The following is a 26,918-nucleotide window of genomic DNA, read 5'->3' on the forward strand; positions in this document are numbered from 1 at the left end:
CCTTTTTTGGCTAATCTTACTATTGTGCATGAGGTGATAAGGCTCTTCCCTTGAAGGAACACTCAGGAGGATTTCTCAGACGTGGAGTGTGTGAATAAGGGCGAGGCATCGGGTACTATTTGCTCAAGAGGAGTGGCTCTTTTGATAAGCATCCTCCAGACAAGGCCTCCATGCCACAGTGGGCTTCAGAAGGTGCTTTCCTTCAGAAGGTTGAAGAGGATGTCATGTCCCCCAGACGACGAAGCAGAGAACACGTCCAGGGAGGGAGCCAACGTCTGCTTCCCGGAGGCTGGTTAGAACCAGAATGTGGGGTTGCCTCATGAGAGAGAAGCTGAGGCCAGGCATGGCAGCTTTATGCAATCCCCAACTCTTGCACAAGACACTCATTTCCTCCCTCAGGCATGAAGCAGGAGTGGCCGCTGGAGAGAAAGTTACAATCAGTTTGTCCCTCTTGACATATTTTTTGGAGTATAAGATGCACCAAGGCTTTGAAGAGGCAAATTTAAAAAAAATGTTTTTGCACTCTACAAACCTCCCAAAAACAGGCCCATTCCCCCCCCCAAAAAGGCATGAATAGCCTTTATGGGGCTTGCACAGTACTCCTGGGGGGGTGCCCCCCCCAAAAAATGAGCAAAAAAATTGCATGCATAATCTTTAGGAGGCTTATAGAGTACTCCTGGGGGCCAGGGGGCAAAATAGAGCAAAAAAGGCCCATTTTTTTGCTCATTTCTGCTCTCCCCAGCCCCCAGGAGTACTCTGAAAGCCTCCTAAAGGCTATGCATGGCCATTTTGGTGAAGGGGGTGGAGTTTCAGGGGCAAAAAAATGCTGTATTCAATGTATAAGATGCACCCAAATTTTCATCCTCTCTTTTGAGGGAAAAAGGTGCATCTTATACTCCGAAAAATATGGTAATTAGTAGGAGTAGTGCAGGGGTGGGTTCCTGCTGGCATTACTACCAGTTCAGTGCCCGAAAAACTTTGCTCTGTGCGCATGCGCATTTGCACTTAAAAAGGTCTGTGCATATGCACACGATTAAAAAGGGGGGGGGGATTAAATTTTTTCAATGAAGATTGTTCTGCGCATGTGCAGAACAGAAAATAAAGATGGCGGCGCCCAGGATAGAACCAGTATGGTTACATGTCCGGCCGAGTTACTACCTATTTGGCTGAACCAGTCCAAACTGGCAGGAACTCATCTCTGGAGCAGTAATACTGAATACTCTAGTATTCAGTAAAAGAAAAAAAAACCCATCCTTAATTAGAAGGATGTCCCCAGGGTGCATTTTGGGAGCCAGAGAACATTTCTGAAAGTTCATTCTTTTAAAGTAAAAGCATATTTAACAAAATGCTAAAGTCAGAGGGTCAGGGTTTTGTAGGCTTCTACAGAGGTGTCCATGCATACCACAACATCCCTCACTGATGCAATGTATTATTTTAGCAGATGATTCAATTCAAATAGCAATAACACTTACATACCACTTCATAGTGCTTTTTACAGCCCTCTCTAAGCGGTTTACAGAGTCAACCTTTTTGCCCCTAAACAATCTGGCTCCTCATTTTACCCACCTCGGAAGGTTGGAAGGCTGAGTCAACCTCGAGCCTGGTGAGAGTTGAACAGCCAAACTGCAGCTAGCAGTCAGCTGAAGTAGCCTGCAGTACTGCACTCTAACCACTGCGCCACCTCAGCTCAAATTATGGATTCACATCCGTTTGACCTCAGTGACTCAACAAAACTGGGCTGAGTCATTTTCAAGATTTCTGCCCTCTAGAGAGAGGTATCTAAGCCAGTTTATCCCAATCATGGCAATTTGTATGAATTTTTACTCTACTTCCAGAATTCTAAGCCAGGACAATGCCAACTGAGGAATTTTGGTGTAGGAGAAGAACAGGCTGAAATAGGAGGTGGGGTTAAATGTGTCATAAGTTTGAAGTCCTTGCATTGACACAAAAGATCCCCGTCCAGCCCCCACCCTTGAATTCCATTGTCCCTTATCGAATGCCAATTTAGTTTTGACCAATTGTTGACTAGATTCTTGTGTATAAGCAGCAACAGCAATGCCAAACTCTTCTATGCTTTGGACTCAATGAATGCATCTAGTTATTTGCGCCTGCTATTAGGGAATTGAAGTCTACGCACACAGAAGTTGCCATGGTTGAGAATACATAATCATAATATTGCATGATGTGAATTGATTCACTTGGCTTACCTTGCCTTTCCCGCACGCCTAGAGACAGAATGGTAGCACAAAGAATGTAAATCCCACCAATGACCCCGGCTGCAATCATATAGGCATTTCTCTGTAAAAGGATAGAAAGAAGGGTGAAAAAATGGGAACATGTCAAATGAGATCAATACTTCAAGCAGGATATGATGTAGGAAAGCATCATTTGATGCTTAGAAGTATTCCTCAACTTACAACTCCATCGGGGACTGGAATTTTGATCATTAAGAGACGCTTAGGCCAATTTTATGATCGTTTTTATGGTGGTTGTTAAGTGAATTCTGGCTTCCCAGCTTGTTAGAAGTCAACAGATTCTTTGATTAGATGCTGCAACTGTTGTAAAGGCGAGTCAGTTGCCAAGTATTCCCAAATTGCAATCATGTGACACACCACATCAGGTGGTGTAATGGTCATAGCTTCGAGCACGGGTCATAAGTCGTTTTTTGAAAGCGCGTCCCATGACTATTAGATTAGGAAATGAATTAAGAGGTGATTTTTTTCATCTTGTAAATAGTGTTTTACGAATTAAAACTATTGATCGGTATCCATAATCCCAGTATCCCCACAATTCTTCCAGAAAAAAAATCAAACTGATTAGAAGAGACATCGGGTATTGATGTTACAAGATCTGCAGACTAGTAACTAAACTAGATACATAGCTGAACTACCATATGTGTCTATCATACAGCTAGTCCTCGACTTACAACAATTCATTTCGTACAACGGCACTGAAAAAAGTGACTTATGACCATTTTTCACACTTATGACCATTGCAGCATCCCCAGGGTCATGTGATTTACATTGGATTGCTTGACAAATGGTTCATATCTATGACAGTTCCAGAGTCCTGGGAAAATGTGATTCCTTTTTGCGACCTTCCGACAAGCAAAGTCAATCAGAAAGCCAGATTCACTTAACAACCGTGTTACTGATTTAACAGCTGTGATGATTCACTGAACAAACGTGGCAAGAAAAGTCATAAAATGGAGCAAAACCCATTTAACATGTTTCTCACTTAGCAACATAAATTCTGGGCACAATTGTGCTCGTAGGTCGAGGACTATCTATGTTGTTTCTCTATTGTCAACCAGATTTACACCTTACAAATGTATATTTTAATATACCGGAGTAAATTCAGATGCTTTCTTTTCCTTTTGGTAGAAATTCTATTTGTTTCAGACATGCAAGATTGACCAACACTTCTAAACTGACCACAACAACTTTTAATCAGGTCAGCGACACACCCGGTGACGGCCTAAGCCTTTAAGTAGGATCCATTTTAACGTGGATTATCTTGTTGAAGGCTTAGCATGTTGTGCACCTCTAGCCCATTTAATTAGCTCTGGGTTCAGCGTATGTGGAAACCCAAAATAAGAGGCTCACTTAATAACCAGCTGAAGTATCTTATGGGATGCAGCTCTGGCAACCGAGACACAAAGGAGATTTGATCTTCTCTCTTGGTTTGATCTGTTCCCAAATACCTCTTCGAATGAACAAGAAGTCGGACCACAGCTCTATCCCAATTTTGTTCCTTAGGCGGGGTGTCAAACTCAAGGCCTGGGAGCTGGAGCTGGCCCTCACAGTACTTAGATCTGGCCTGCGAAGCCACCCTGGAAACAGCGAAGAACCAGCCTGTGGTGCTTCTGCCAGCGAAAACAGACTCCTGAGGTCCATTTTTGCCTTCCACAACCTCCTGCAACCCTCTGCCAGTGAAATGGAGCTCATTTCACTGGCAGAGGGTTGCAGGAGGCCGTGGAAGCTGAATACGGATCTCGGGAGCCTGTTTTTGCTGGCAGAGTGCTCAAGCCACTACAGGCGCCCCCAAGAGGAGTGACGTCGAGCTGGCCATGCCCACCCCAGTCCCCTGAGGACAAACACAACCCTGATGCGGCCCTCAATGAAATCGAGTTTGACACCCCTGCTCTATGACATTCCACCTCTCAAGCCGTGTTTCTCAACCTCAGCAAGTTTAAGAGGAGTGGACTTCAACTCCCAGAATTCCCCAGCCAGCAAAGGAATTGGTTCTCTAGAGCAGTGCTCCCCAACCTTTTTATCGCCGCGGACCGGTAAATGTTTGATAATTTTTCCGTGGCCCGCTTGTTTTGATTTAATAATTTTAATTTAATTGTATTTAAACATGCCTTCAAAAAAAAATACAGCTACACCAAAAAATGAATATAAAGTGATTTATTTTATTTAACTCACTAGAATGCCAAATCAATGAGAACCCTGAGCTTGTTTCTTTGCAACGAGATGGTTCCATCTGGGGGTAATAGGAGACAATGACACCCGAAGTGTGTTGCTTATGTCTAGCTTATTCCGTTGTTTTGTTTTGGTTGCTGTCACTGCAGAAAACCCCGCTTCACACAGATAGGTTGTCGGAAATGGCAATAGGGATTTAAGTGCTGTGGTGGCAATCTCAGGGTATTCCGCCATGACTTTAATTCCAGAACACCGGCAGAGTTGTTGTCTCGAACGTAGTTGCCAGCGTGCCCCTTTCAATACAGAGATGCCAGCGTGCCCCTTTTAATACAGAGATGCCAGCGTGCCCCTTTCAACACAGAGATGGCAGCATGCCCCTTTCAATACAGAGATGCCCCAGCATTCCCCCTTTCAATACAGAGATCATCGCACCATAGTGCTGAGTCTCCTCAATAGCAGAGAACCCCCGCCCCCTCCTCCGTGCACTTATGCCTGAACCCGCACAAACACATTCGACCCAGGAGTTGTTGACCTAAATAAGTGCAATAGGCCTGGGTGAATGAGAGGGCATTCTAATAAAACCACTGCTGCTCCTCTTTCCGTTTGATAGTGCTGAGTCCCCCCCCCCTCCATGCACTTATCTTACGGCAGCTTCTCTTCAGTCCTTGCGTCTCCGACCTCGAGTCCTCAGTCCTCCCGTGGCGCCTCCTCGGCCAATGGCGTGAGGTTTGCCTTTCGGCCAATGGCGTGAGGTTTGCCTTTCGGCCAATCAGGAAGCGGGAGGACCTGCTCCCTGATTGGCCAGGAGAAGCATCAGTGTAACAATAGCGAATTTTCATTCGCTATTGTCACACAATGGGCGGGCTTGGGAGGGTGCAATGCTCTGCGCCTCGGCCGCCCGCCACAGTGAAATGATTTGAAGTTCCTCGGGCGGCCCGGTGCTGATTGATCCACGGACCGGCACCGGTCCGCGGCCCGGGGGTTGGGGAACAAGGCTCTAGAGTTTCTAGCAAGGCTGGCTGGGGAATTCTGGGAGTTGAAGTCCACTCCTCTTAAACTTGCCAAGGTTGAGAATCGTTGCTTTACTGCATTGTAGTGAGAACACGGCATTCTCAGGGATGAACTCCAGCAGGTTCTAGAGAACCGGTAGCGGAAATTTTGAGTAGTTCGAGAACCGGCAAACCGGCTGGCCCCAGTGTGGGGTGGGAATGGAGATTTTGCAGTATCCTTCCCCTGCCACGCCCAACAAGCCACGCCCACAGAACCAGTAGTAAAAAAAATTTGAATTTCACCACTGGGCATTCTCCATAAGGGTCCATACCGTATCAGAAAGCGAACCAGTGTCCCGGGTGATGTTGACTTCTTCTAAGACCACCGAAGAATTGTTAGTGTTCAAGAAAGGTGGGTCGGGAATACAAGGCGTATTTACTTTCCCCACAATCTGTCCTTGGATGGCTGTCCCTAGGACAGTGCCAAGCACTTCTACTGTCATGCCTGTAGAAAACAAGGGAGCGATTAGAACAAATAAAACATAAGTTGGGTCCCCTTTCAAAAGTAGTGGTAGATGCTGGTTTGTAAATCATTGAGCACCTGAATACCAGCGTTCAAACCTTAAACTAAACCATGCTTTAAGTTAGCTGTGGGTTCATCCAATCCAGTTGAGTTATAACACCATCTCATCGAGGAGGAATTCTGGGAGTTGAAGTCCACAAGTCTTAAAGCTGTCAAGTTCGAACACCCTGGTTTTTTTTTTCTAAAGGGTTAGGGGTGCAAGGGTCTTGTAACCTGACAGCTTTAAGACTTGCACACTTCAATGCCAGAGTTTCTGAGCCAACATTTTGGTTGCTAAGCAAGAGCTTGTTAAATGAGTTTCACCACATTTTATAAGTTGGCCACTCCCATCCAGTCACATGGCCGGCAAGCCACTCCCACCTGGTCACATGGCCAGCAAGCCACTCCCACAAAGCAGGCCACACCTACAGAAGAGGTTCTAAAAATTTTTGAAACCCACCACTGGTCTCATGAAGCATAATTTACACATGTCAAAGCTAGGTTCATAAACACTCAATGGTTGGCCAACATGCTCAACTGAACCACAATGAAGTTTTTGTTTTATCAAGTAGCGAACATTAACTTCAACCAAGCCATCCTGCTAAGCTACAATATGCTTCATTGGGGTGGGGGGCTAGAATATTATGTGAAGGCAGGGCTGTCTTAATGCATGGGCCTGATGGGCCCTTGTATTTTGGGCCCCACGAGCATAGGGGCTCCATACTAAGCTGCGTAGGTTAACCCTTCCATCATATAAATGCAGCAACTGTATGGCTTACTGAATCTTATTGTGTTTTTCAAACCTCATGTATCGCTCAAGTATTTATCATGTTGATTAGTTGTTGCTGCACAGCATGTTTTTAACGTTTCAACGCCAATTTTGTTGGACATGCCAATAAAATAAATATAGGTTTAATTTTATCGACCATTTACATTTCCATTCCTGTGAGTAGTTGACATAGGGGTCCCAATACACTGCTTTGCCTGGGGCCCATGAGGCTGTTAAGATGGCCCTGTGTGAAGGCAGACCCTACATTTTGCTAACCAGGGTTTGTGGCTTAGCATGATAGGTGAACGTAGGCAAGGTGTGCATTCATGTGAAAGCATCTTGATAGCCATGTAAGTAAACACCTCTTAATGATGGATTTCTCAAACATCAAAGAAAATTCTTTCCCCAAATAGGGAGAAAATGAGATCCGAGCTATGAATTACAAAAGAGGGAAAGAGGTAGGACTCCTAGTAAACCTCAAAGTCTTTACTTCTGGTTATGTCACTATTGACGGAGATCCTGTTTTGGCATCTGGTCATAAAGTTCCTATGACTACAATGAGCTGCTCTTTACACGTTAGATAAGTGGAATGGATTACCAGGAGGAAGGATTCAAGAGAGCACATAAGTGCTACTTTAAATGCGCTAATGTATTGCAGCCTGTAATATTACAGCCAAGGAAGCAAAAGCCACCACATTGGAAACTGGAAGTATTGGAGAACTCTACAACCAGACTTCTTCCTATTGCTTCCATTTAATATAAACTTGGTACATAGGAAAGCTAAACACTGGGACAAAAATTAAAAACAGCCACTGGAAAACAAAGAAAGGATAGACTGGAAAATCTGGTCATTTCCTAGCATCTTCCTTGGGTTCAACCATGCAATTTTCTGCATGTTTCTGCAACCACAGACAGACAATCATCAGTGAGCTAATAGATCTCCCATAAAGTCACCTAGAGTGCAAACCAGTGGTGGGTTGCAGGCGGTACGCCCTGGTACGGGCGTACCGGATCCTGCCCGGAGCACCGGGTACCATTCCAGTACGGTGCTCCGGAGGGCCCACCTGTCTGCCCGAGCTCCTTACCACTGCTTTAAGCTTTTGGCACTTCTGCGCACGGTGCGTACGGCGCCTACGCAATGCTCCGCCGAGTAGCTGGAGCGTCGCAGAGGCTTGCGGAAGCATCACAGGCAAATACGACGCCTGCAGGTCATGGTGGGTGATGCCGGGGCTGTTCCAACCCTACCGGTTGGAACAGAATCCAGAACCCACTACTGGTGCAAACATGCAAGCTTACATATCGATTGAGAATGGGAGAGAGGGAGGGGAGGGGGAGGGAGAGAAGGAGAGAGAGATGATAGATATAGATAGATAGGTGGGTGGATAGACGGACGGACGGACATAGACAGACAGACATGGATGGATGGATAGAGATTTAGATACACACACACACACACATGTTGGGGTGCTTTGCAATTCAGTGTATCAGAAGGGGAAGGATCAGCTTCCATAGTTAGCAGGGTGGAAGCCTTCTGATATTAGTTTTGCATAAACGGAGATGGGGAGGTGTCTCTTACGGTAGGCTGTGGCAGAATCCCTTTCGCTCTGCTCTCTGCTGATGAACATGGTGAGGGCCGAATAAGGAACATGGAAGCACTGCCAAGGAGAAAAGAAGGAAAGATGCTGAGCTTGCACAGAAAAAATCCGCTTGAAAAATGCAAAATATAATAATATGCTGGGGTACGGCCGCAATCAAGATTTGATTTGACGCAACACACGCGAAGACATAATATCTTCGGAAGGAATAATTGGGGATGGGCAGGTGAGAAACCAGCTTTGGGACCTTATGAGGACAGAGACCAACAGGCTGAATTTAATTCTAAAAAAATACGTTGGAAGACTTCAGAGCATATTCAGCACATACAACCTGATTCAGATTTTATTGGGCTGTTGATCAATTGCTTGGGATCCCTCAATGGCAAAAATGCTGCCCCCCCCCCACAATTACAAGGACTGGAAAATATTCCTACAATTGGAAAAATTAAGCCAAGAGATTCCAAGCAGTGGGCTAAGAGTGTATGTATCTGCAATAGAACAAGGAGGACTAGAATCTTAGAAACAGGTTATCAGAGATATACATTCTACAGCAATATGCACACAGCAGAGTCAATTCAAGCCTGCTTCTCCTTGTTAAAATGTTCCTTTCTTGCTTATTTGAGCTCCCTTCCCATCTTGACAATCTAAAATCCAGCATTTGACCTATATTCTGGTTTTATGATAGCCAACGAAGGCGCTGTATGGAGCAGAAGATCAAAGCAAGCAGGGCTGGCCAAGGGAAGGGAACACAGGGAAGAGGAAAGCACAAAAACCTGGATCGTGAAAGGACAGACTCACCGTCACGAGGGTCTGAAAAATGCAGTAGAAGAAAAGGTACCACAGCACTTGCCCTTGAGAGATGTCGGGCACCAACCATATCATGAAGTAGGAGATCACACCAAAGGGAGTGGAAAAGACAATCCTGTTGGGGGATCAAGTTAAATGAAAGAGTTAATATACTGAGGTGCTTGGAGAAAAGACAAAGAAAGGCAGGGTTGAGCTAACAGATAACAGAGTTGGAAGGGACCTTATAGGTCATCTAGTCCAACCCCCCCCCAACCCAAGTAGGAGATCCTACGCCATTTCTGACAAATGGCAGTCCAATCTCTTCTTGAAAGTCTCCAGTGATGAAGCTCCCACAACTTCCGAAGGCAATTTCTGTTCCATTGAATATAGATTAACAGAGTTGGAAGGGACCTTGGAGGTCATCTAGTCCAACACCCCCGCTCAAGCAGGAGACCCTACACCATTTCTGACAAATGGCAGTCCAATCTCTTCTTGAAAGTCTCAAGTGATGAAGCCCCCACAACCTCCGAAGGCAATTTCTGTTCCATTGGTCGATTGTTCTCACTGTCAGAAAGTTCCTCCTTCTTTCTAGGTTGAATCTCTCCTTGTTCAGTTTCCATCCATTATTCCTTGTCTGGCCTTCAGGTGTTTTTTGGAAAATAGCTTGACCCCCCCTCCTCTCTGTGGTAGCCCCTCAAATATTGGAAGACTGCTATCCTGTCTCCCATAGTCGTTCTCTTCACTAGACTAGCCATGCCCAGTTCCTGCAACCGTTCTTCATATGTCACACCATTCTGACACGTGTTAAGTTGGTTTAAAGCAGGCTGATCAGTGGGATCTCTGCAAAATCCCAACCAATTTGGGGAAGAGGCCTCACTGTTTGGATCCCATTGGCTTCCTCCTGAACAAGTTAATCCCAGCTGAACAACCAAACTTAACAATATTGTAGTTATGGAACGTTTTAATAATAAGAGCCTATTTACGGACTTACCTTGTGGCATTAAGAGTGGCCAAACGCAGACATTGTGCCACTCTTATTGCGTCCGCTGATAACCGCCCTGCCGCCCTGTATTGGGTGACCCGCTCTCTCTTATCACAGAGGACGCGGGAAGCCCCTCTACAGGGCAGAGCAGAGGAGTTTGGGGAATATCTGCAGGACAAAATCGCTCAGATCCGGAGCGGAGTGGACCAGAAGAGCCGCCAACAGTGAGTCTTGTGAGACCACTCTGGGAGGAGTTTGCGTCTGTTGCCCCCGAGGATTTGGATAGGTTGCGTGGACGGCTGCGACCGACCACATGTTTAATGGACCCGTGTCCCTCCTGGTTGGTACTGGCTTCCTGGGAAGTGACACAAGGCTGGCTACTGGGCCTGGTGAACGCCTCTTTGAGCGAGGGGTCCTTTCCTGCCGCCTTGAAAGAGGCGGTGGTGAGGCCCTTACTCAAGAGGCCTTCCCTTGACCCGATGGAGCTAGCTAATTATCATCCAGTCTCCAACCTTCCCTTTTTAGCGAAGGTTGTAGAGAATGTGGTGGCACGGCAGTTTCCACGACACCTTGAGGAATCCGAATATCTAGACCCACGCCAGTCCGGCTTCCGGCCCGGACACAGCACGGAGACGGCCTTGGTCGCGTTGGTCGATGATCTCTGGAGGGCCAGAGATAGGGGTTGTTCCTCTATCCTGGTCCTATTAGATCTCTCGGCGGCTTTTGATACCATCGACCATGGTATCCTATTGCGCCGGCTGGGGGGGATGGGAGTTGGAGGCACCGTTTTGCGGTGGTTCGGCTCCTACCTCTCCGACCGGACGCAATGTGTGTTGGCAGGGGGGCAGAGGTTGACTCCGAGGCCACTCACTTGTGGGGTGCCTCAGGGGTCGGTCCTCTCGCCCCTTCTGTTCAACGCATATGTGAAGCCGCTGGGGGAGATCATCCGTGGTTTTGGGGTGGAGTATCATCTGTACGCTGACGATACGCAGCTGTACATTTCCACCCCAGACCACCCCAACGAGGCTGTCGAGGTGATGACCCGGTGTTTGGAAGCCGTCGGGGTCTGGATGGGGGACAACAGACTCAAGCTCAACCCCTCCAAGACTGAGTGGCTGTGGCTACCGGCAACCCGGTTCAGTCAGTTGATTCCATCGCTGACCATAGGGGGCGAGCAATTGCCCCCTGTGGAACGGGCGCACAATTTGGGCGTCCTCCTAGATGCCCGGCTGTCAATGGACGACCATGTGGCAGCTGTGGCAAGGGGGGTGTTCCACCAGGTTCGCCTGGTGCGCCAATTGCGCCCCCTACTGGACCGGGATGCCCTACGCACGGTCACTCATGCACTGGTGACGTCTCGGCTGGACTACTGCAATGCCCTCTACATGGGGCTTCCCTTGGGACGCGCTCGAAGACTGCAGCTAGTCCAGAACGCAGCCGCGCGGGCTATTTTTGGGAGTACTAGGTACTCCCACGTAACACCGCTCCTGCGCGAGCTGCACTGGCTGCCTGTGGTCTTTCGGGTGCATTTCAAGGTGTTAATCACCATCTTTAAAGCGCTCCATGGCTCAGGACCTAGGTACTTGCGGGATCGCATCCTACCACACACTTCCCTGCGACCGATTCGCTCTCACAGAGAGGGGCTCCTCCGGGTGCCGTCCACTAGGCAGTGCCAACGGGCGACACCTAGGAGTAGAGCCTTCTCTGTGATGGGCCCAACCCTCTGGAATGACCTCCCCCCCGATATCAGAACCACCACCGACTTTCTCTCCTTTCGACGAAAACTGAAGACTCACCTGTTCCGTTTAGCCGGCCTGGACCATTCATAACCTCATTATACCTCTTGGCAGATATATTTTTAACTGGGTAATTTTAATTGGGTATTTTTTAGGATTGTTTATATACTGTTTTTTATCTGCTTTACCTGTACAGTGTTGTATTGCCTCCTCTTCTATGTTTTTATGTTTCCATGTTTGTAGTCTATTTTATCTATTTCACTTGACTGTACACCGCCCCGAGTCCCTTTGGGGAGAGGGGGCGGTATAAAAATCGAAATAAAAGGTAAAGGTAAAAGAATGTGCAAAGGCAGTTTAGTTTAGTTTAGTTTAGTTTACTTTATTGTCATTGCACTTCATACAACAAAATTAAATGTCATCTTTAGTGTACATTGTAACTATAAAAATAAAAACACAAAGACACATCCTTCATATTCTATACAATTGAATTGAAAACCCCTGAAATTGCATTAATATTGCACTATACAGTAGAATTCAATATAGTTACTGCCCTGGGACAGAAGCTATTTTTCAGCCTATTTGTCCTTGTTTTTATTGTCCTGTACCGTCTGCCAGATGGTAATAGTTCAAAAAAAGAGGATGGACCCAGGATGAGATGGATCTTGAAGAATGTTTTGAATAGATTTAAGAAAAGCCACCAACACAACACCCACTCCCGGGTTTCTACCCAATGCCAATTTTCTCACAATGTCCAACCTGGGCTAACACAATATAACGGCTTCCCAGAGCCAAGCCGAAAGAAATACATCATATGGTGGCTTGTCCTGATGGCTTAATTGATCCAGCGTGCTAAACAACAGCTAAGAACCCACAAAATGCTGAATCGCACAGTGGCCAACTCTACTTGGCTTAATCCTGTGAAGTATGTGAGGCAAGCCTCTCTCTTTCTTCTCTCTCTCTCTCTCTCATGCACACATTCAGCCTTCAACGATGGCCCTAAACCAGGGTTGTCCAAACTTGGCAACTTTAAGACTTGTGGACTTCAACTCCCAGAATTCCCCAGCCAGCTCTGCTGGCTGGGGAATTCTGGGAGTTGAAGTCCACAAGTCTTAAAGTTGCCAAGTTTGGACACCCCTGCCCTAAACCATTAAATAGCTTGCCTCTTTCTGGCTTAACCTAGGAATAAACAAACAACACGATGGTCTATGGACATCCTTTTCGTGCCCTTAGAACATTAGGCCTTCTTATTTTTTCATTGCAAAATAAATCTCTTGAGATTTCCAAGGGCCTCAAGCACCTAATGTACTCCTTAAAGCTCCTTGTCCACTCAAGACAAGCCTCCCCCGCCCCCACTTTTGAGTGCAGCTTTCAACATGGCTCTCAAGACCTAGGATGACATCAAACGTGGCATGGGATTCTTGGCTTGGTGTTCTGCTGGATTGAAGCCATTGTCCTAACTCACAAACGACAGCTTAGCCACTCTTCCACCAAGCCATTGTAGCTTCTCCAACTAACCCTCACACAATGTTTCCTCCGAGTTAGGTTTCTTTCCAAGCCATACAGTATCTGTCGTTTTGCAGATGTTGTGGCCTTCAGCTTCTCGTGGTCCCAACTTATAGAAAAGGACTGTAAGAGAGATCCACCCAAACACCTGGAGGATGTCAGGATGCCTACTTTTAATTTAAACCGTAAATTTACATCTCTCCCAACTATAGTTAGGAAGCCATGATTAGGAAGCCTTCCAAATGAAATAAAACGGGCAAGGCTAATCTTTTAACTCAAACTGAAACTCTATTTCTAAGATCGGGGGGAATTCGGTTAAGTATGATTCTCTCTAGTCCAATGTTTCTCAAACCTGGCAGTTTGAAGATGTGTGGACTTCAACTCCCAGAATGCCCGAGTCTACACTTCGTCAAGTCAATGGGCCAAAGAGTTTTAAGTTTTCAAAGTGATCCTGTACATTCGTATCTCCTAGGACAGGGATGGCAAATCTTTTTGCAAATGCGGGCCAAAATTGTGCGCGTGTGCCCACACCAGGGATGGGTTCCTGCCAGTTCTAACCTCTTCTATAGAAGAGGTTCCACAAATCTACAGTGCCGTTTAGAACCGGTTCCAGCTTCCTCCCCCCGCCCATCCGCACATCATCAAGATAAAGAGCGAGAGGAGGAATTCTGGGAGTTGAAGTCCACAAGTCTTAAAACTGTCAAGTTTGAACACCCCTGTTTTTTTTTTCTAAAGGGTTAGGGGTGCAAGGGTAACTTGACAGCTTTAAGACTTGCGTGCTTCAAATGCCAGAGTTTCTGAGCCAACATTTTGGTTGCTAAGCAAGAGCATTGTTAAATGAGTTTCACCACATTTTACAAGTTGGCCACGCCCACCTAGTCACATGACCGGCAGGCCACTCCCACAAAGCAGGCCACACCTACAGAAGAAGTTCTAAAAAAATTTGAAACCCACCACTGGCCCACACCCACAATGCAATGCATCCCACCCACCTGTGCATGTGTGCATGACAACCCTTGGCCCTGTTTTTTGCCCTCCCCAGGCTCCGGAGGCTTTCCTGAAGCCTGGGGAGGGCAAAAACAGCCTCCCCTGGCCCCCCGGAAGCCGGAAACGGATCATTTCCAAATTTCCAATTGGCCTATTGGACCCATTTTTCACACACCCCCAGGCTCCAGAGGCTTTCCTGAAGCCTGGGGAGAGAGAAAGCAGCGTCCCCTGGCCCTCCGGAAGCCTGAAAATCAGCTGGTTGGCAGGCGCATGCATGCTGGAGCTGACAGCTCATGTGCCGGCACATATGGCTCTGCCTGACACCTGTGGCACACGTGCCACAGGTTCGCCCTCACCATCCTAGGACCTCCCAGGGGAGTTGGTGGAGCAAATGTCCATAATGCATCAAAAGCAGAACAATGGGGTGTTTTTTTTGTTGTTGCAAAAACTAAGGAAGAATCATCCAGAAAAGCAGCAGCAAGAGGACTAGAGGGATTTAAATACTACATTTGCAAGGGACAGCTACATGCCAAGATGGTCTTCTTTAGACTGGGAGAAAGGTTAGCGAGATCAAGTCTGCATGCCTGATATGTAAAACGAGATCCGGGGAAAAGAGGAACTCAGGGAATCCATTCAAGGGAGATGGAAATACCGAACACGTTTAGCTGGCTTCACTTCCCTGTAGGAGAGTCAAATAAGGTTATCCAGAACGTGAAGACTCTGCAGTAAAACCGATGAAGAGTTTTGGGGCATTTTCATAACAAATTAATGAATGACCCTGTACGTTTTGGTAGATCCAAGACTACAGGCAGTTCTTGGCTTACAACATTCATCTAGTGACTGTTTGAAGTTACAATGGCACTGAAAAAAGTGACCTATGAGCATTTTTTCACACTTACGACCACTGCAGCACCCCAAAAGTCATGTGATCAAAATCCAAACACTTGGAAACTGGCATGTATTTATGACGGTTGCACTGTCCCGGGGTCCCCTTTTGCGACCTTCTGACAAGCAAAGTCAATAGGGAAGCCAGATTTACTTAACAACCATATTACTAACTTAACAACTGCAGTGATTCACTTAACAACTGTGGCAAGAAAGGTCATAAGATGGGGCAAGACTCACTCAATTGTCTTGTTTAGCAATAGAAATTTTGGGCTGAACTGTGGACGTGAGTCGAGGACCACTTGCTCTTCTTCAGATGTTTGGTACTTGCAGGCTAGTAAGTCTGAAAATTACTGTACCAATTAAGTGAAATTTGTAGGTGTACTGGCTTTATTTGGGGAACTGAAAAGACTGTTGTCATCCTAGATTTTTTCTAGCTCATTAGACATTTTAAAAAGGTAAAGATAAAAGCACATATGTGCTAGTCATTCCCGACTCTAGGGGGTGGTGCTCATCTCCGTTTCAAAACCGAAGAGCCAGTGCTGTCCAAAGATGTCTCCGTGGTCATGTGGCCGGCATGACTAAACGCCGAAGGTGTACGGAACGCTGCTACCTTCCCATCAAAGGTGGTTCCTATTTTTCTACTTGCATTTTTTACATGCTTTCAAATTGCTAGGTTGGCAGAAGCTGGGACAAATAACGGGAGCTCACTCCATTACGGGGCGCTAGGGATTTGAACCGCCAAACTGCCGACCTTTCTGATCGACAAGCTCAGCATCTTTAGCCACTGAGCCATCATGTCCCATTAGACATTTAGATGTTGGGAAACACTGTGACCATTGGCAATATGAAAACCATTCTTCATAAAGGAGACTAAAGAGGATATGACTTCTTCTGCAGGCCAGGCTGGCTCTCACCTTTTATCATTCAAATGAAATATGTTCTCCTCCTCCAGATGATGGGTTATTCCTGTGGTTTCCTTGCCAGTCAGGCAAGTTATTGGGGAAACTGATTTGGGTTGAGCAGGGAGCACAGAGATGTCAAGAAGGGGAAGATAAGTAAAGAGCACTCATTTATAATGCCTTTCTTTAGTCAGGGTAGGAGAAGGGAAAGCATGTTATCCCTATCATCCACAGTTGTGGATTTCTTGTCACAGTTGTTAAGTGATTTGTTAGGTTAGTCGTGCGGTTGTTAAGTGAATGTTGTTAGAGACTAGCTTGTGGCAGTGACGTGCGGTGAGGTTTACAGCTGGTGAGGCAGCAATTTTTTTAGACTTGTGGACTTCAACTCCCAGAATTCCACAGTCAGGCATGCTCAGTTGCGACCTGCTGCCCTCCGCCCTGGGATTCAGCCACGGCACCGCCTGCCAGAGCTGCGCGGAATCCGGGGCGCGCTTGTTGGGCGAGAGCAGCGCAGATGGGGAGCGGACGGAGCGGAGGAAGCCTCTTCCCCCCCCCACTTCCCACACCCAAAAGAACAAAGGGAACCTCTGCCGCCGCCCGGGCAACCTGGCCGGCCTCTCTCACGGCGGCTCTCTGGTGCCGAGCTTGGAAGTCCTGCAAGCACCGCAGGCTGGACTGGAGCCTCGAGTCTAGGGCAGCGAGTCATTCGATAGGAAACTTGCCTCTTGGAAGGAATGACTCGGCTTGGCTCCTGCTTTGTCTCTCCTGCCTCTTCGCTTCTCCGTTCGGTTGTTGGGCGGCAGATCGAAAGCGGGAGCCAAGCTGGGTCATTCCTCCCAAAAGGCAAGTTTCCCATCGAATGACTCGCTGCCCTGATGATGAGAAGTTAGGCTGTGCCTCACTTGCCTCACCTGACTGCACGTCACTGGCTTGTGGCTTCCCCATTGACTTTGCTTGTCAGAAGGTTGCCAAAAGCAATCACATGACCCTGGGGGCGGAGGGGTGGGGGCTGCAGCCGTCACAAATATGAGTCAGTGGCCAAGCATCTGAATTTTGATCCCATGGAGACGGGGATGCTGTAACAGTCATAAATGTGAAAAACGGTCGTAAATCCCTTTTTTCCTATGTCGTTGCAACTGTGAATGGTCACTAAATGAACTATGGAAAGTCGAGGGCTACCTCTATCCCACACCACCAGAGTTCTTTCTCTCATTTCCTGCCAGCCGCTATGATGCTTGCTTGCTACCGGCTGCCATAGTAACGGAGAGGGGGGAGCATTGGCATTTGGGTGAAGAAGCGAGGTGGAGGAGGGGGCTGGCCCGTGTGAACAAAAAGGGAGGTTTGCTCTCATCGTCCACTGCGCAGCTGAATGGACTTGTTTATACCCAGTCAAGGTCAACTGTCCTGGCAAACCAGGTGGGTGGAAACACCTGAAGATGCGCCCCACATGACACCACATGGGCTGGGTTCTGGCTTCGGTTACTGGCGGTTCACTCAGAGGCGCATTTTGATAAGCGCACATGTGCAGTGCAGTAGTAAAAAAATGGCTTCTGCGTATGCGCAGAAGCAAAAAACAAAATGGCGCCGCCAATAGAACCAGTTCGGGGGGGCATGTCCGTCAGAGCTACTACCTACTCAGCCGAACTGGTCTGAACCGGTACGAACCCACCTCTGATGGGTTGGGGACTGGACATTCAGCCTGGGTCCTTGGGGGGAGGGGAGGGATTTGGGAATACTTTCAATATGTAACTTTCGCGCCTTTAGCCTCTGATCCTGCTTTTCTTTCCTTGCTATCATTTCAAACTCAGTAAAAGTACCTCTTCTCTAACAAACACGGAGTTGGGGGGTATTTCCTTTCTGGGGTTTTGAACAGAGGCACGCCTGACATTTCTTTTGCGTCCTGCATGAAACAGGTACGCTGAAAGCAGGAAGTGAAAGAGGAAGATCCTGGAACGTTTGGATTTTCCTCCTGGCTACTTCTTTCCAGTGGAGTGGAACACAAAAATGACGTGTCCCTCGAAAACGAAGCAACCTGCAGCTGGGCTTCAACCCAGACCAGCCCTCTCTCTTCCTCCTGCTGCTTCTGACACGCACAGGGGTTGCTAGTTACTCAGCCTTTCCATGCTCCTCTCGACTCGCTTATCTTTACAAACTTCACCTAGATCTGAAAAGAAAGGAAACTGACGTGGCCAGTGCTGAAAGTGTGGTTTGCTAAGGAAGGGAGGGGGGGTGGGAAATGTCCTTTCGGGAATCCCTCCGGCCAGAGAGACTGACTGTGAGAGCAAGAGCAGAGCTATCCAAGAGCAAAATGCAGCCGGCAAAGAATATATCCAGTTTTATTTCTGTCTAGAAACCGCTTCTGAAGCTTTTGTGGTCAGGACAGAAAAAAACAAAATTAAATGTCGACTTTCGGTTTTGCTGCTTAGTTTGTTGTTACAGCAATAGCACTTACAGTATATTCCACCCCATAGTCCTGTCACAGCCCTCTCTGAGCGGTTTACAGAATCAGCATAAGGTAAAGGTTCCCCTCACACATATGTGCTAGCCGTTCCCGACTCTAGGGGGTGGTGCTCATCTCCATTTCAAAGCTGAAGAGCCAGCGCTTTCCGAAGACGTATCTGTGGTCATGTGGCCGGTATGACTAAATGCCGAAGGTGCACAGAACGCTGCTATTTTCCCACCAAAGGTGGTCCCTATTTTTCTATTTGCATTTTTACATGCTTTTGAACTGCTAGGTTGGCAGAAGTAATGAGAGCTCACTCTGTTACGCGGGACTAGGATTTGAACCGCCGAACTGCCGACCTTTCTGATTGAGAAGCTCATCATTTTAGCCACTGAGCCACTGCATATGCCACCCAAAATCTGGGTCCTCGTTTTATCGGAAAGATGGAAGGCTGAGACAACCCCGAATTCTGTGAGGATCAAATTCCAGGATGTGGGCAGAGAACAGAATAGAGCTGGAAGAGACCTTGGAGGTCTTCTAGTCCAACCCTCTGCTCAAGCAGCAGACCCTATACCAGGGGTCCCCAGCCCCTGGTCCTTGGACAAGCACTGGTCTGCCAGAAACCGGCCCATGAAAACAAGTGAAGCCCATTCGTGGGATGCAGGCAGTATGCGAAACCAGGGCCACTCTGCTCTATGGAAAACCTCTCCCCATGAAACCGGTCCATGGTGCCCAAAACCTTGGGTCCCATTGCCCTATACCAGTGATGGTTAGCCTTTTCGGCACTCAGTGCCGAAACCAGAATGCATGCGCGCCAGAGCAATGGAACCCAGAAGAGACCAGCCGGGCAGTACACATGTGCATGGTAGCCAGCTGTTCTTCCGGATTCTGTCACGTGTATGCTTGCTGGCCAGTGTGCATGCGTGTGCCGGAATCAGGAACAGAGCAACTGGCCAGCGTGCATACACGCGACGGCACCTGGAAGAGCAGCTGGCAATGGCGTGTGTGCCCACAGAGAGGGCTTTGCGTGCCACCTCTGGCGTGTGTGCCATAGATTTGCCATCACAGCCCTACACCATTTCAGACAAGTGGCAGTCCAGTCTCTCCTCTAAAGCCTCCAGTGATGAAGCCCCTACAACTTCTGAAGGCAAAGCTGCTCCACTGATTAATTGCTCTCGCTGTTAGGAAGTTTCTCCTTCATTCCAGGTTGCTTCCTCTCTTGATCGGCTTGCCTGCAATACTGCATTCTAACCGTAGAAGTGGTTAGGATTTATTAAGCCGATTCAGTCAAAAACGGAAGCAGTGCTCATTCTATTTGGTAATTTACAGTGCTGCAAAAAAAGTTGGAACTCAATGCTTTTTTCCCCTTCTCCTTTCTCTTCCATTTTCTCACCTGCCCATTACTTTTATTTTTATTTCTATTTGATAGTCTTATTTTTTAAAAAATATAATGGGAGATAAGAAGAGCAAGCTGCAGCCCAGCCTGGCCCAGCCGGTCTCCCATCCCATTCATCCCACAAGAGTGGCTGAGCCATTTGACTCGGAGTAACCTCCAGCCCAAGGCGTGGCCCCGAGACCCGTTGTAGGAAGGAAGCCAGATGGAATGTTAGCAAGCGCACACGCCCTGCCTCCCCATTGGCTGACTGGGGATGGTGTGTTTTACATCTCCTTTTCCACGCCACACACTTCTCTGCACACACCCCTTGCATAACTTTGCCGGCTTTAAGGCTTTAACCGTTTCCCTTCCTGGGAAAGGGAAGTGGTGCTCGGGTGGAAAGGAGAATCAAAAGTCAAGAGGGAACTCAACCTGGCCCTTGATCTGAGTGCAACACCAATTGAAAGAGATGAAAAGTGTTGATCTGCTTCTTAGTGCCACAATGAGCCTTTATTGCAACCAAAGCTTTGGGCGATGCCAAGCACATGGGTGGGGGTGGGGGGGTTCCACTGAAAAAGTCACGGGTGGGGAAGGTTGGAGAGAAGGTAAAGAGATGGCAAATCATGTTTTTGCAATGGGATACAGGACTAACCACAATGATGCAAAAATGACCAAATGTGCATCAGGATTAAACAATGCAAATCCCAGATTTTGTACTTGTGTTATGAGATAGGATGCAACGATGTCGTAAGCCATGGGATTTGCAGTGAGAAATTGTGGCCCTGGTAGGGTCCATTTTTCCCTAGAGATGCCTGTCCTTCCTTCTTCCCCTTTCTCTCCATGCCCAGCCACTGGCCTTTTCTCCTACTTTTGATGCACAAAGCCTCAAGGAATCATAAAAGGACTTTAAAATGCCTCCATGGCTAGCTCAACAACAGCTTGGAAACTTTTCATATTAAAGCCTCCCATGTAGAAATAGAGGAGAGAAGAACAGCAACTGATGGCTAAATTTACTTCTGGTCTTTCCTTCAAGAGCTCAAGGCAATGTCCCGAGTCCCTTTTGGGAGAGGGGGCGGTCTAGAAATACGAAATAAAGTAAATAAAGTCCTTAACTCTGCAACCTCCAGTTTCAATCCCCACAACAAAGGCTGGGGGAATCAGTAACCAGATTCATGCAACAGGCCAAGATAATTTTCTCAATTAGTCCATTTTCTGGGTTTGCATCATTGTCCCAGCTTCTGCCGACCTAGCAGTTCGAAAGCACGTAAAAAAAATGCAAGTAGAAAAATAGAGACCAGTTGGGTGGGAAGGGAACAATGCTCTGTGAGCCTTCGGCATTTAGTCATGCCGGCCACATGACCATGGAGACGTCTTCACGACAGCACTAGCTCTTTGGCTTAGAAACAGAGATGAGCACCGCCCCCTAGAGTTGGGAACGACTAGCATGCATGTGTGGGGGAACTTTTATCTTTACTTAATATCTTGTGCTCTACACCAGGGGGTCTCCAACCTTGGCAACTTTTAAGACCTGTGGACTTCCTGTGGACAAGAAGGCACTACAGAGAGTGATCAATTCTGCACAAGAAACCATTGGTTGCCCTCTGACACCACTGGATGACATCGCCATGTCTCGCTGCTTTAGTAGAGTAAGGAAGATACTCAGAGATGATTCACACCCTGGTCAGTGACCATTGGGCAGAAGACATCAAAGCCGAACAAATAGGTTTAAAAATAGTTTCTATCCTTGGGCTGTCATACTCTTAAACACAACCACTATCACTCCATGTACACGCAGAAACGTATGACTGGTTTTTCTTTTTCTTTCTTTTTCTTTTCCTAATTACTTGCATAGGGATTATTCTTTATACCATTTAGGTTGTTTGTATTTGTTGTCATGGATTGCACCAGTGAGGCTAAAACCAATTTCATTGCATACATGATGTACAATGACAATAAAGGCTATACTATAACTTCAACTCCCAGTGTTCCTGAGCCAGCAAACCAAAGCAAAGCTGGCTGAGGAATTCTGGGAGTTGAAGTCCACAAGTCTTAAAGTTGCCAAGGTTGGAGACTCTTGCTCTCAACCACTCAACTGCGTGAACAGCCAACTGGGTACACATCCACCCATAAAACCATAACCAGGTTTACAGGTTCTGCAAACGTCACCACTGAGTTCCCACAGGGCGGATGTCTCTCCTATCCTTGTCTGACGGATTCCTTGGCTTCCTCCTAACTGTTGCAAAACCTTTGCACACCACAAAAGAGCATGAAATATCCTGGCAGGGTGCTCTGTCTGTCTGCTTGCTTTGACCCTCTATACATGAAGTGAGCAAGGATCTCAGAAAGAGCATGCATGCAGGAAGTTCTCGACTTACAACTGGTTGCTTAGAAAGTGTTCAAAGTTCCATGGAATGCAACATAGCTACTTACGACAATGCAGAGTTGACGTTTTGACAGCTGCCCACCCCAATCGTGTGATAAGGGGGCTGTTTCACATGACCAGGGTGGGCAGCTGTCATCTTTGGAATGTTTGGCAACTGACCAGCATTAATGGCTGTTTGCAGCACCCCATAGTCCCACGGCTGTCATTGAGGATATTTTTGCTGGAAACTGGCAGTTACTTCTGGTGTCAGGCCTGGAAGCCATCTTTTGCATTGGGGCTTCAGGCCTGCCGCATTTAATGCTGTGGGAAAATGGGAGGGGGGATTCAATGGATATATAGCCATAACAACATTCCTTTCTGAGAGTCAAGGTCACTTTTGTCCTGCACCTGGAGGGGGTGTGACTGGGAGGCATCTCCAGTTGGGATGGTGCCTGATTGGGCCATGTGATGGACATGTGGGTGCTGGGCAAGGGCTTGAACTTTCTTTTGAGTGGGGAAAACTTGGAAACTTTCGGGTTTTCCCAGATGTGCCAATATGATATCTCTAATAAAATGGAACTTTGAGGAACTTCTACCCTCGGAGTCTTCTTTCCTTGGGGGTGTTATTTGGAAGCCTGACATCTGGTTTCCAGCAAAAAAAAACCCGCCCCATAAAGAACAATGAGTTTGCTTTATGACCTCCACAAAAACATGTCATAAACTTGGATCAACCTCTGAACCATCTTCACGACTTGTGGGTTCAATTACAGTGTAAGTCCAGGACAGCCTGCGATGGAAGGGCAAACTAACTTTGAGGAATGTCCGTCTGAAACCGCTGCAAAACCTCACATGGTTTCATTGCAGGAAGAGGAGGAGAAAAACCGAGCTGGTGGCCATTCTCAAAGGATTGGGCTGCAACGTGCACTAAGGTGTCCTGCAGAGCTAAGGACAGCTACCTCATCAGAGGCCTGAGGACACGACCTCCTAAATCCCAGGCTCTTCTTGCGTCAGGGGACACTAAATTTAGCGGCTGATAAGGAGGCTGTTTTAGGCCTTCCAGAGGACGCAACTCTGCCTACCACTACGCTGGGCAAATGCCAAAAGCAGAAACTATAGGTGCAGGAGAGCACTTCAACGCAACACAACACATATACACACCTGCATTCCTCAAGCACAGGGCTTCCCTGCACCCTCCAATTCATGCCCTATCAATACCAGCCAGCATGCCCAGTACAGTCATTTTCTGGCAAAGGGTGAGGGCAGCTGCCTGGAAGGCACTGGGCAAAGAAGACTTTGAGATTCTCTGTTTGGATCCACGCAATATTCGGGCTAAGCTAAGCTAAACTAGGGTTAATGTATTTGTGATATCGCATGTGGCAACCCAACCATTATTTGAGAGTTTATATGAAGGGCAGCGAGTCCTCAACTTAGGATCACAGTTGGGACCAGATTTTCCTTGCTAAGCAAGGCAGTTGAAAAGTGAGTCGCAGCTGGTTTGACGGCCGTTTTGCCATTGTTGTTATGTGAATCACTGCACTTGTTAAATGAATCCAACTTCCCCCAATGTCAGAAGCCAACTGGGTAGCCACATGGCCACATGGTGATCGTGTGACTGCAGGGCACTGCAAACATTGTAAATACATGCCAAATGCCTAGTCCCGTGAGGGCAAACCTATGGCACACATGCCACAGGTGGCATGCAGCACCCCCTCTGTGGGCATATGAGCCACCGCCCCACTTCAGCTCCATTGTGCATGCGTGTGCACCTCCCACCAGCCAGCTGTCTGTAGGGCTCTGTTGCACATGCGTGGGAGGCATGGCGTGTGAAGGGGACTTGCATGAGCATGCGCAGGGGGCTTGTGTGAACATGCATGGGGTATGTATGCGCATGTGGGGCGCATGCACAGGGCTGTGCCTGCATTCCATTTTGGGAGTTCAGGGGGCGCATGCATATTGACACATGCACGCTTTGGGCATCAATGGCCTAGTGCAGGGGTTCCCAAACTTGGCAACTTTAAGACTTGTGGACTTCAACTCCCAGAATTCCCCAGCCAGGCTGGGGAATTCTGGGAGTTGAAGTCCACAAGTCTTAAAGTTGCCAAGTTTGAAGACCTTTAACCTAGTGCAATCCTCAGTTGACCATGGGGATGCTACGATGTTATCATGGCCATGCAAGTGTGTGGACCAATCTGAAGTCATTTTTGCAAAAGAAATGGTTGTTCAATCGAGATCTACCTGTAAGACCAGTATTTCATTAATCTTAGCAACTTTAAGATACATGGATTTCAACTTCTGGAATTCCCCTGCCAGCATAATAAAACACAATTCATTTTTGTTAGGTGAGGGTTGCTTATTATGGGATTCTAGTGTTTTATTCACCTGGGCTTATTGTGGTTGTCTGAACCCAGAGTCAGGGAAAGCTTTTACAAAAACGTCTTTCAAAAAGAGTCCCTAAAGCTTGGCTGAATGAACTTATTTATTCATACATTCTTTGCTCTTATATATATATATTTCTTTTAAAGGCCAATCTATGCAAAGAGAACACACATGACTCTAGCCAGAGGGACTGAGTTATTCCAGCCAATTATTAAAAGATCCTGGTTCATTAGCTTAACAACGGAAGCCTCATGCTTCTGACATCATCAAACCCATGCCCAGCCCTGAGAAAAATCTGAGCATTTTATAGGTAATAACACAATGCTTTTAACTTATGATGGCCCCAACAAGTTATGACCATAATTTCAGGCTAAATTATGGTTATAAGTCGAGGACCATTTGTTACCAATAGATAATTTTCATGCTGAATGGGCAAGGCTTCTAACTGCCAATTGTTCTTAACTACAAGTTTTAATTACGTAAAAGTGAATTAAATCAACTCAAAGTTTGAATGTCTTGGCATCAAGCAACAATTTTTGGACTGTAGCACTAGGTATACCTAAAAAATCCAAATGTAAGCTAGAGAACATTGTGCGTTCCCATTTTATAATATCCTGTGGAGGTTTTCATGCGTGTAGTCTCATTCTCTGAGTCATAATCTTTATTCCATTTACAGACCTTTCCAGGAAGATATCAGAACAAACTTCCTGACTTGTATAAGCTGTAAATCAAGGGAAGGTTGTCTCATGAAATTGAGAATTCTCTTTTCTTTGAGGGGTTCAAATTAAGAGCTGGCTGGTCAACTTTCAGATGTTCTGGTAGTGGATTCTGAATTGAGCAGGTGATTCAGAGCTATATCAATGTATCACGACCTTAGCAACTTTGACATGTGTGGACTTCAACTCCCAGCATGCTTCTTGGGGAATTCTGGGAGTTGACGTCCACACATCTTAAATTTGCTAAGGTTGAACAATACCGTTGTAGGCAATCTGGTGCTGCGCAGTTGCTATTTTCCAAAAAGCATTAATATGGTCAAGAAGATGGATTTCAAGAACAATCCTGAAAAATCTTCTGCCCATGCTTGCTATAAATTAAGAAAACAGGTGTTCCCCAAGCCACTTGGGCCCTGCTATCTCTAAAACGCTCACCAACAGCTGAAATTGGGGTGGGTGGGAGGAAAGCAATCAAACAACCAGAGGGAGAATGGAATATCCAGGAAGAAAATGTAGCTTGAACAAAATGTGTGACCTATTGTGGTTTTTTAAATATATATATCTACACGTACAAAACCCTTCATGGACTAGCCAAGTGCTAGTTGACTTCTTCCTTATGACCCACCAAAATACAACTTTTGCTTCACAACCAGCACTACTCAACTTCCAAGTGCTTCAAGGAACCTCTAAAAGAATGCAAATGACCAGCTGTCTGCAACGAATATAAATCCTTCCGTTCCCCACTATCCTGTCAGAGCTGAAGAAGCTTCTTGGATGAGAAGTGAAACGTCTTCAAAAGAAAGGGCAAGAAAGTTCAGTTGCCTCCTGAAAAAACCAGTCATGGGACAACCATGACTTGGATGACTGAGAAGCTCTACAGACGTTTTGCATCACAAGCTCAGACCATGCAAGACGTCTCAATTTCACCAAGTCACCTTCCTACAAGGACCCAAAATTATCTCCCAGGTTGGGGAAGAAGCAGAATTGATCCACAGTGCTGCAGTCACAAAACTAGGGGAGATAATGAGCTGCCAGTATTACTGGTACCCTCAAATGTAACCCTTGAATGTTTCTCACTTGACTATGATTCACACCAACCCACTTCCTCCACCTTTAATAACATTTGACATTCTCCAATCAAGAACAGCAAACAGCAGGGTTACAATTATCTCTATAAATTCAATCCCCAGCACTTGTGGGTAAGTCAAGACTGATTTTAAGTGAATGTGACTTCAAATGACTACGGGAGCATCTCTGACTAGATTTCCAAGTTGAAGACTAGTTCTTGAAGACTAGTTCTAGGTCCAGTATTGAAAAAAAAATCTCACAAAATAATGGACAAACCTCTTTTGTTACCAAGAATAGCACGCAAATGTGCTCTTGTGATCAGCTGTAATTGAGCTTCCTTACGTTTCATCACAGGAGGTGGCGGAACATAAGCCAACCTTGGTTGATCTTCAAAAAGCTAAACAAGGTTTCTTGGATACTTCTCATATCCAAGAGACACCGGGCTATTGGATAAAATAATA

The 26,918-nt window shown here is 46.7% G+C and overlaps 1 protein-coding gene across 3 annotated transcripts in view; it reads right to left on the reverse strand.

Moving 5' to 3' along the window:
* The window catches only part of MFSD2A (MFSD2 lysolipid transporter A, lysophospholipid), a 58,468-nt gene that overhangs the window by 23,363 nt on the left and 8,187 nt on the right, over positions 1-26,918 (reverse strand). For all 3 annotated transcript variants that reach the window (XM_081961950.1, XM_081961951.1, XM_081961952.1), the window contains exons 4-7: positions 9,138-9,261; positions 8,321-8,399; positions 5,746-5,918; positions 2,208-2,298 (exon numbers count right to left, since the gene is read on the reverse strand). In XM_081961950.1, coding sequence (XP_081818076.1) covers positions 2,208-2,298; positions 5,746-5,918; positions 8,321-8,399; positions 9,138-9,261 — 467 coding nt within the window. The remainder of the gene's footprint in view (positions 1-2,207; positions 2,299-5,745; positions 5,919-8,320; positions 8,400-9,137; positions 9,262-26,918) is intronic.

This window comes from Natrix helvetica (assembly GCF_964273705.1).
Source record: "Natrix helvetica genome assembly, chromosome: 9".
Taxonomy (NCBI): Eukaryota; Metazoa; Chordata; class Lepidosauria; order Squamata; family Natricidae; genus Natrix; species Natrix helvetica.